The sequence below is a fragment of the Littorina saxatilis genome, unplaced genomic scaffold, assembly GCF_037325665.1.
Source record: "Littorina saxatilis isolate snail1 unplaced genomic scaffold, US_GU_Lsax_2.0 scaffold_703, whole genome shotgun sequence".
NCBI lineage: Eukaryota > Metazoa > Mollusca > Gastropoda > Littorinimorpha > Littorinidae > Littorina > Littorina saxatilis.
The window spans coordinates 59,195-70,441 of NW_027126500.1; the positions used below are offsets into that span (position 1 = coordinate 59,195).

At 38.5% G+C, this 11,247-nt stretch overlaps 1 protein-coding gene and 1 long non-coding RNA gene across 2 annotated transcripts; one reads left to right on the forward strand and one right to left on the reverse strand.

The window, feature by feature from the left end:
• Positions 1-33: 33 nt before the first annotated feature.
• On the reverse strand, positions 34-996 carry LOC138954940 (uncharacterized). Its single transcript, XR_011452028.1, has 2 exons — positions 675-996; positions 34-80 (listed from the first exon to the last, which is right to left on the reverse strand). It is a non-coding gene; the product is annotated as an uncharacterized lncRNA (long non-coding RNA).
• A 6-nt stretch (positions 997-1,002) lies between these two features.
• LOC138954938 (uncharacterized) lies at positions 1,003-3,515 on the forward strand. The gene is made up of 2 exons (XM_070326679.1): positions 1,003-1,205; positions 1,532-3,515. Exons 1-2 carry the CDS (start codon positions 1,026-1,028, stop codon positions 1,991-1,993), a joined length of 642 nt encoding a protein of 213 aa, XP_070182780.1. The 5' UTR covers positions 1,003-1,025; the 3' UTR covers positions 1,994-3,515.
• The last annotated feature ends 7,732 nt before the right edge of the window (positions 3,516-11,247 follow it).

Below are 11,247 nucleotides of genomic sequence, written 5' to 3' on the forward strand. Positions count from 1 at the left end.
CACAGCCGCACAAAACAAGCCTGGCAGAACTGATGAGTAGTTGAACTTGTGATGTTTAATCAACATACTGCACCGTCAAACTGAAAACAATATAACATCACAATCACTCAACCATACTAATAATGAACAACAACTACTAGCATTACACTGACACAACAAAAACAAAGGGAAACAACCTGTGAAACTTGTCATTTTGAAAACTGTTCTGTTACACTTAAAGGGAGATAATAAGAATTCTACCAACTTAGAAAAAGAGCTCTGATCATTACCTTTATATCTTACACACTTTACACAAAAAGGGAATAACAAAACAAACCAAAAACTTATTCTGAATCACAGGTAAGCACACTGTTGACTGGGAAATGGTAAAAAACAAAATAACTATGAAACGTTATCCTTTGGCACAAATGCATTTCCATACACTACCAACAGTTTAAATGAAAGGCAAACATGTATAAAATACCACTCTTACTTGAATTTGACACACTGAACACTAATTAAACAGTGAAATAAACTTTGTAAAAGTGCGCACATCATGGTGAATACTAAAACACCACATGGTGAAAGACTGTACCAAAAAACGTACAAAACAATAAACTTTTCCTTACTACAAGACAAATATAATTATTCCTGAATAGAAAATTAACAATAGAAACAAATTGAACAATATTTACCCAATGATGGCCTTTGTGCGTCATGTTTATGGCTGATGTTAATGGAACAAAAAACTGTGGCTTATACTAAGAAAAATGGCAGACAGGAAGCGCCGGAACAGGAAGCGCACACGATTCTTACAGCAACATTTTCCTACATATTTTAAACAAACTTTGAATCTATCTTACACACATTTAGTGTAAAATTAATGACTAAATAAAATCTAAAAACTATCAAACTTGTAGAACTTTACTGATCAAAAAGAACAACAACAAAAAGCTGGATCTGGAACAGATTTAAAGATGGATATGGCTTAGGATTTCGCGTGGCGCCTTTCACAAACGTGTACTGCCAGACGAAAACTGGATGTTATGAAAGACTACGTTGCTGCAGCTGACGAAACGGACAGTGACAAAGAGCGGTGCTTCATTGAGTTGAAAAATTTGAAGTCTCTGTTTTCGGCGGTCGCTTGTGGCGAGTGTGGTGGGACCCTGTCGGTGTGCTTTGGTGACAAGATGGGATATTCAAGAGAAATAAGACTGGCTTGTGAGGTATGTAAACTCATTTTATAATTACTATTTTTTTGTATTGTATTATTTTGCCTTGTTAGTTATTACCAGCTCTCCCAAACTGAGTCTCTCTCTCTTGGAATTTTTCTGATTGAGTTTCAGTTGTCACTGTCAGTGTGGGGAAAAAAACTACATAATCTGAAAGCTGTAAGCCCTGATGATAATAGTATTACAAAGGAAATATATTAGTGATTATTATCAGTGCTCTTTTTCTCTCCCACTCTCTCTTTCTCTCTCTCTCAAACTCTCTCTTGCTCTCTAGCTTTTTTGTTGTTACTAATCTAATTTGTTGTTTTTGTATTTACCAGGATTGCACCTTCACGAAGCAGCAGCATTCATGTAGCCGACTTGATGGGAGCAACAACATTACTATGGGGTTTGACGTCAACAACTCCATTGTCATGTGCTTCAACGAGTTAGGATGTGGCGAGGCAGCTCTTCGGAAGTTCTCTGCCATCATGTCGATTCCAGGATTGTCGCACAACACCTATCGGCGTATCTCCAAGAAGGTGGGTGGTGCACACAGAGAGGTGACTGCAAATGTCTTGCAGGCAGCTGTTCAAGCTGTGCATGATGCCAATGCACATGGCGACCCGGACTTTGACAACGGTGACAACAGTGACGAAGATGGTGACGCAGAGTGTGCAGCTAATGATGGTGACAGCAGCGACTCTGCAAATGTTGACAGTGACGACGACAGTAGTCATAGTGGCTCTACTGCTAGCACAGCAAGAAGAGACAGTGATGATGAAGGTGAGGGTCGGCATTGATGGTTACATCGGTCACGAACATTTGCCAACAACTGTTGTTGGACATGCTGTTGAAATAGAATATTTTTTCGACATGATTAATGGACACACTAACCCCGCTTACTTGCCTGCTAATGTTGTCAGTGACCAAGGCTTTCATTTGACTAATCTAGAAGAGGGATTGCATCAGGCTTTTGCTGTGTCAAACTACATCCTTGCAACATTTCAGGAATCGACCATTGCCATTCACGGTAACCTGGATAGTCAGTGTTTTTATTTGTTTGATTCCCATGAAAGAAACAGAAATGGCGATCATTCTTCAGGTGGTGCTGCTGTTTTGATGTCATTTGATTCTTTTGCAGATTTGACTGTTTTTCTAGAAACACATTATCAATGCTTAACCAATTAACACCTGTTCATTTTTCTTCAAGTTCTATCCAAACTTCTGCTAGTCAATGTGGACAGAACAAGCTTGGTTCATTCAAACCAGGTCATTCCAGTATGCCAACAGATTTTTGTACTTCAAATCCAGTCAGTACTGCTAGTACTATTAGTATTAGTGACACTGACAGAGATCAAAAAGAAAAAACAAATCAGCGCAAATGTACCACTTCATCTAAGACTCCTTTGAACATGAAAGGGAAATGTGCCACTGACAGTGACAATGTTGGGATTGAATTGAACCCACAACAGCCTAATTCTTTGTCAGACATTTTTGTTGAACAGGAAAGTATGTCTGTGTTTAACAATGGGCGGAACATGGAAGAAGCTTTTCTACATGCAAATAGTACTTACACTGAATTAAACATACAGGATGTTTGTGAACTTGAACAAAGTTATTTTCCTGGCTTGAGTATGGAGGACATTTCGGAACAAGATCTCACTTGAACACGCTTATTTCCCTGAGTCACGCACCAGTCATTCATGTGGAAATGTTTCTATGATACACACAGCAACAGCTGAAAATGAAATTGATGCTGATGACAACTGTCATGCTCGTGCTGATGTTGACATCAACCTTGGACTTGAACCTGAACACAATTTTTGTTTTTCGCAAAGAGCACATGCTATCAGGGATGTCGTTAGGTGTCGGACATCGGACATTTATTGATGAAAATCCCCAAATGTCCGATTCACATTGCCGCATGTCGGTCAGATGTCCTATCGTTTTAGCCTGAGCGTGGTCATTGTCCGATATGTACTCCATTCCTTCGGACAGCGCGATATTCGTTAATTTTCATTTCAAGATACAAATCTTCTAAAAGACCGAACGCTCTCGTGTTCTGCTGACACTGAAGTTGCCAGTGCCGCGTGCGGATCTTTTCTTTTGTCGGGAATTCCCGAACCGTTTGCGGTATGCGCCGTTTGGGTATTTATAACCGTCTCGGTGCAGCGCACTGATCTAAAAATAGTGGATTATTTTTAGAATAGATCAGTGCATGCTACAGGAGTACGGGAGACAACTCCAGCGGCTCTGAAGTTGTTCATGTTGGTTTCTTTTTTGTGGTTTTTTTGAAACAAAACAAATACAACATTATACGCACACTGTGTTGATGTATTTACTATATTATGTGTGTGTTCTACAGCGCGCGCGCATGGGTGTGTGTGTGTGCGTGTGTGTGTGGGCGCATGACTTTGGAACAATTCCATGGAATGTTATAAGCTGTTTGGCGCAAATTCATAATGTCCTATGAAACTTTCTGAAAGCGGTCAAATGTCCTATTGATGCTGAAGAACTCAGGACATTTGTCCTATAGGTATGAATTTGTAGCAACATCCCTGTGCTATTGAAGCAACTGTAAATGTTTCATCAAGACTGCCTGTCCATGATTTCATCAATGTTGAACACTCTTTTTCACAGAAAGACAGACGAAAGCGACGCCGTGTTTCCAAAACTAAAACTACAAATGTTTCTCTTGACAGTGCCAACTCGCATGTCCATGATTTCATCAATGTTGAACACTGGTATTTTTCACAGAAATGGATGGCGCAGACTAACATGAACATGTGCTAGAAAAATAATGTAAAATGTTTAAATATAATCTAATGTCAGTTGTGGGCAAACACTTAACCAAAGTTAAAACGTGACCTCAAAAATGGGGTAATATAAATATGCAAAAACTTAAAAAATATATCAATATGTGATGTCATGTTAAAGCTGTCTGCAAGCAGATTTCTACACCTTCTCGTGTCATGGCCTATCCGATTCCTTATATCTCAAAGTGTCTTCCACTTAATTTTCAGCCCCCTAGAGCAAGTCATTTGGCTGCAATCAAAGGAAACAACAAAAGCAACGAAAAAGTTTTTATTTTACTGCGTTTTAGTGAAACATGCAGCCAATAAACACATATTCACTTGCAAAATTATACAACAAACTGTATCAATACATGTTTGTCACATTGCATTCCAAAAAAATTATCTACGATACCAAACCTAGAAAATAAACTGTACTTACATGTATGCGCGTCTATCTAACCGCACCTGGGATAACTGCAGTGAGTCGTCAAAAATAGTGTTTTTTCTGTGCGTTTTTTGCAAATAATGCAATAACAGCACACACATTTGCTTGCAGAATTAAACAACAAATTTCACTGATAAGTGATAGTGATACATGTTAGTCATTTTGCATCCAAAAAGAATGATCTACGACTCCAAACTTTGAAATATAAACTGCACTTATATTAAAATATTCTGTCAACACGTACTTCAGTTTAAGGCCTAAGTACTTAAGCATTTAGGGTCGAATCTACTTCCGCTATATTCGAAAGGGTGTGCTTGCCAGCTTCTTTAATGCAAAAAATTGAAAATATTATTCATGACGTTGCATTAAAAAAAAAAAAAAAGCTTTCAAATCTTAGAATGTCACTTCATGTTTAGACAAAAACTTCAAATTGTTAAAACATGTCATTTTGGGGGGGGGGGGGGGGGGGGGGGGGGGTAAAAACTTAAAAAATACTGAAATTTCATGTTGCAAATGCCTTAGTGGGCAAAAACTAAGAAATGTTAAGGTGTGACTTTATTTAGGCACATTTCAACTCGCTTCTCATCAAGGATAGCAAAAATGTGATTCAAAAATTTTCTTATTTGTATATTACACTATTTTTTTCCGATCAAATTAATTATTACAAAAATAGTCTAAAGTGACAAACTATGAAAATCATGCATTTAAAAAAAAAAAAAAAGCTTTTAGAGCTTTCTGATGTTGCTGTAACACTTAAAGCTGCCAACAAGCAGATTTCTACACCTTCTTGTATGATGGCCTATCCAATTCCTTATATCTCAAAGTGTCTTCCACTTTTTCAGCCCCGTAGAGCAAGTCGTTTGGCTGCAATCAAACTTTCAAAGCAAACAATAAAAGCAACGAAAAAGTGTTTATTTTACAACGTTTTTGTCAAACATGCAGCCAATAAACAAATATTCACTTGCAAAATTATACAACAAACTTTTTCACATTGCATTCGAAAAAAATTATCTACGATACCAAACCTAGAAAATAAACTGTACTTACATGTATGAGTGTCTATCTAACCGCACGTGGGATAACTCTGCAGCAGAGCGTATATTGCACGCTCTGCTCCGCAGTGAGTCGTCAAAAATAGTGTTTTTTTCTGTGCGTTTTTTGTAAATAATGCAATAACAGCACACACATTTGCTTGCAGAATTAAACAACAAATTTCACTGTTACATGCTAGTCACATTGCATCCGAAAAGAATGATCTACGACTCCAAACTTTCAAAATAAACTGCACTTATATTAAAATATTCTATCAACCCATACTTAAGTTTAAGGCCTAAGTACTTAAGCATTTAGGGTCGAAACTACTTCCGCTATATTCGAAAGGGTGTGCTTGCCAGCTTCTTTAACAAAAATATATTCATTTTGTCAAAATAACATGGACGCCTGTTCATTTTGAATGAACATTTTTCTTGTTATTGTTTTTGCATTGCACTCATCCAGCGTATTGTGTATGCAGAGGAGCATTCTTTTCAATATAATCTCGCAATCGAACAGTTCTCCAGGGAGGCGGAGAGGCGTGGGGGATGGTAAAAGTCTACCTGAAAATAACAAAATGGTTCCGCCTTCTCAGTGCTTCATCAGTACCTGTTACTGGTACTGCATTTAGTAGTAAGTAAGTAGTAAGTAAATTTTAAGGGGCTTATTGTCCGTCAGGGCTTAATTGCCTATATTGGACATGAATTGATACGATTCGAGTTTTACGCCCTCACGGCTTTTTGATGTTTGCGTGTTTAGGTGGTATCAGCCATCTGCACTTATGGTAGAATGACCAAGATCTTTAACGTGCCATTGTGGTGACACGGGGGTGGGAGATGGATACCGTCTCTGGGTCTGCACATAAAGTTGACCCGTGTCCGTCCCGGCCCGGATTCGAACCTGCGACCTCTCGATCACAAGTCCAGTGCTCTACCACCTGAGCTACCTGAGCTACCCGGGCCCCCATTTAGTAGTAGAATTAGTAGTAAAATTGATATTACTGCATTTGCGAAATGATGCAGGTGTCACCCAAATTTGCTGATCCAATCAGCTAGTCGCGGGTGTGTTTTTTTCGTTTTTTTCCCTAGATAATCTATCGATTAGAAATTCAGTTTTGAATCTGTTGCTTTGCCTATTCGGCTGACTAAAATGCAGCTTTGTGTTTGTGTTGACTTAGACGACTAGTTGTTTGATGTATATTTTAATTCAATCCGTTGGTTTATGCATTATTTTAGCGTCTACCTTTGTAATTTTGCTTATTGTTGAAAGATGATTACTCTATGATTATGCTAAAATAAAAATCGACCTACTCATCACTGGGAATGAAGGTTTTTTTTTCATTTCTTCGCTAAATGTTGAACGGCTGGCTGTACTTTGTACTGTGCACTTGAAATAACAGTTGGAAAACACACTTCTTCAAGTACAGCGAACATTATTTTCGCTGACTGTAGAGAGAAGCACAATAACGGAAGGGAAGCAACTGGTCACTGAAAAGAGGACTCCTGCCGGTTGAGTGTTATTTTTCAAGAAAGTTACCTCCCTTCAAACAAAAAAATGTGTGTGTGTGTGTGTGTGTGTGTGTGTGTGTGTGTGTGTGTGTGTGTGTGTGTGTGTGTGTGTGTGTGTGTGTGTGTGTGTAAAAAAGAGAGAGAGAGAGTAAGGTCGTGTGTGTTTATGCGTGTGTATTGAAGACAAACATAATGACACAAAATTACAAGAATTCGAAATTTCTTTCGCGTTTTCTTCCGAACAGGGGGAAATACTTCGCTGGAAATCATCCTCTCTACTTTGGATAGAGTTTCGATTATCTCCCTTAGATCGCACATCTATATCACCTCTCCCTCTCTCTCTCTCTCTCTCTCTCTCTCTCTCTCTCTCTCTCTCTCTCTCTCTCTCTCTCTCTCTCTCTCTCTCTCTCTCCGTGACACGTATAGAAGAGAGATCCTTCTCTCTCACTTCCGTTTTCTCCCTCCCCCTCTTTCTTCCTTCCCCAATCTCTCTCTCTCTCTTTCTCTCTCTCTCTCTCTCTCTCTCTCTCTCTCAGTCACTCTCTCTCTCTCTGTGTGTCTCTCTCTCTCTCTCTCTCTCTCTCTCTCTCTCTTTCTCTCCCCCTCTCTCTCCCTCTCTCCCCCCTCTCTCTCTCTCTTTCTCTCTCTCTCCATGACACGTATTAAAGACAGATCCTTCTCTCTCACTTCCCGGTGTTCTCCCCCCCTCCCCCCCCCCCCCCCATCTTTCTCCCCACCTCTCTCCCTTCGAAACACCCGAAACACCCAGGGCTTTCAGATGATAAAATTCGACAGAAGCCAGCCCCCCAGCTGGCCAGCTCATGTACCCTTGCCTCATGTTGGTAGCCCCACCCCTCACATACTAGGTCCAGCCCTGGATTAGGCATTGTCCTTTCCTTCTCAGTTTCAGTTTTGGTCAGTTGCAGAGTCCTTGCGGCTTCCGCTGTTGGACACATGATTGTACCAGGGTTAAAGGAAAAGTCCAACGTTTTGAAGGATCTCCAAAAACTTTAATATCGAATGCCATATGATACAAACATCTCGGAAAAAAACAAGAAAAAAAATATTAGCGTTATTCTCCAGGGCTGTATACCATTTTGTGACATACATTTTCAGTCCTTTAAAATTAAATGATTATAACGTGTATTAAATGGCAACTAGAATGTATTCTCTTTTCAATTGTTTTGCACATAAACATATTAAGCTGTGCTAGATTAGTTTGAATATAATGCATTATGCACAGCACTTAAATCCAGACGCACAGACACATTACCATATCAATATTTTACATTGCAGGATTTCATAATTAATGGTGGAAAAATAACAGCAAAGTTTATTAGAGCATGTTTAGTTGATCTTGATGTCCAGATTCCGAGTGCCTGTGATTTTTGGAAACGAAAACATAATGTAGATTTGGATAAAAGAAACTGGTTATTGGCTGTTAACAGCACAAAAGAAGAAAGATTACGTCTGCTGCACTGGAAATTATTACATAGAATATATCCAACCAATATTTTATTAAACAAAATGGGATTACGAACATCGAATAAATGTGAATTTTGTAATGAATTAGACACTCTTGAACATTTCTTTTTTAGTTGCCAAGAGGTGATGAAGGGTTGGAAAATATGTAAAGATTTTGTTTATAAGAAAATACATGTTGCCATTATTTTGAATGAAGAAAATGTATTTTTGGGTTATTTTAGGGAAAGTTTGAAAAATGATTATATTTATTTTGTGAATTATTGTATTTTAATCACCAAAATGACCATTGGAAAATTTAAATATGGGAAAAAGTTAGATTTGGGTGTATTATTGGAAACTGAGCTGAACATTAGGAATAAATGTATGTTATGATTATTTTTATTTATTTACTTAAACATATTAGTTTACTGATAAAGTTTGTTGATTTAAAAATGTACACATTTGACTGAGAAAAGAAAAGACCTAAGAAGAAGGTTTGCTCCAAGCCACACACGAAGAAAAAAAGAAAAAAAAAAAAAGGCAAAAAATAATTGTAGTAGCAAACCTGCATGCAACTGAGGTTCAAAGAAAAAAAAAAAAAAAAAAAAAAAAAGCTGTGCTAGATTACCCCCAAAGGTCGTTAGAAAGACTTTACTTCAGGCGAAGCAGTGATCAATACATTTGCCTTTCCGAAGTAACAGTGATAATCGACGTTTTCCGGTTAGGCCTAAACAAAAAATTAGGTGTTTTATTTTTTGCCTTTTTTTTTTTTTTTTTTTTTTTTCTTCGTGTGTGGCTTGGAGCAAACCTTCTTCTTAGGTCTTTTCTTTCCTCAGTCAAATGTGTACATTTTTAAATCAACAAACTTTATCAGTAAACTAATGTTTAAATAAATAGATCAAAAATAATCATAACATACATTTATTCCTAATGTTCAGCTCAGTTTCCAATAATACACCCAAATCTAACTTTTTTCTTCGTATTTGTACGGTAACCCGACCTATCCTATTTTCAGGGGCCGACCCTATAACTTTTTATTACATTTGTCCAAAAAACAAAACAAAAACCAAGAAAACGAGTGCAGAAAACGCAATGAAAGCGAAAGCGCTCGAGTCGCACACTTATTTCCCTGTCAAGTAGGTTTAATTTGTACACATTAGAAAAAAAAGTTTAAAAAAAAGTGATTGCCTACCTTCCTACCCTATTTTTTCTGGCTATGTTACCTTAACCACACCTTTTTTGTGGGGGGGGGGCCTTAGTAGATGACACTGTCAAGCTCCTGTGGGTTCGTGTTCCTGTTTGTTTGTCTCTCTGTCTGCACTGCACTCACATCTCTAGTGTGAAAGGGCCGATGGAGATGGATTTTGTTGTCTTCCTTTCGCAGCAAAAATAATAAGTGCCTAGCTTTAACGGATGAGGCACGTGTGTGTGTGTGTGTGTGTGTGTGTGTGTGTGTGTGTGCGTGTGTGTGTGTGTGTGTGTGTGCGAGCGTTCGTACGTTTGTGTGTGTGTTTGTGTGTGTTTGTGTGTGTGTGTGTGTGTGTGCTCACATTTATTGAACCATATTGAACCGCCAGCCGTTGTCCGGAAAAGTCGACACCCATATATACATGTGATATTATTTGTGTGTCTGGTTGTTTGGTTGCTCCTTCACTTTCGTTTTTTTTTTTCCTTTCCTCTAAGTTGTATATCCTTACCCACTATCAGCAGCCAACACACACACACACACACACACACACACACACACAAACACACACACACATGCACGCACGCACACTCACACACACACACACACATGAAACTAGAAATAAAATCAAGACGTTTATTTCTTCTTCAACAATTATAACAGTTTCTATCAGATCAGAGACAGACTTTGTCAGCTGATTTCTAAAGATGTTTTGTATATGTGGCAATGTAGCATAAACGCACACGAAACAACGCACCAACACACTAACAAACTGACACACTCACACTCAATGTTTGCGTGCATCTTTACAAAAGACACTAGCAAAATCATAAACACACACACACACACACACTAACACGTGCACGCACGCACGCATCTACGTATACATTATCAGAGGTGTGCATGCATCATTACATAAAACACAAACATACTCACATACTCACACACACACACACACACACACACACACACACACACACACACACACACACACACACAAACATTCGCACTAGCATACACCAATGCACGCACGCACAGATATACTGTATTTGGAGATCAAGTAGATATCGGACACAAATGGCCATCAATGTTCAGTTAGCAGTTAACAAACACCGTAGGTCCTACGCAGAACAACTTGTTTCAGTTGCGCTAGTCAATTAACTGCACACTCTTTTGTCAATAAATTAACATGACCATTGATTTTCCTCAATGCAATACAACTTGGCTGTATACTGCGAAAACAGTCACCGTTTTTTTTACCCAGGGACAAAAGCAAAATAAAGTCTTTCCTTGCAGATTGTTCAAGAGAGCTTTAATATTTCCCTTTCTTTCTGTCATATTCTCATGTTTTAAAAATACGAGTATCAAAAAAGAAAGACGCCAGCCTTCAGTCTCAGAGAGACTAAATCGTTTGCTTGCGTTTTGCCACAGAGGGATATTCTCGTAGTAAAAACAATCGCCGATCAGTGACCCTGAAAATGAATACAATCGTAGCGTCCCTCTTCACAAAAGAGGGATGTCTCCCAATAAACGCATACTGGCTGTGGTTTTTAAGAAAAGTAACATGGCGCATAATTATAGTGTCTTCACCTTCGACAAACACAAACGCCGGTTTTCGAGCTTG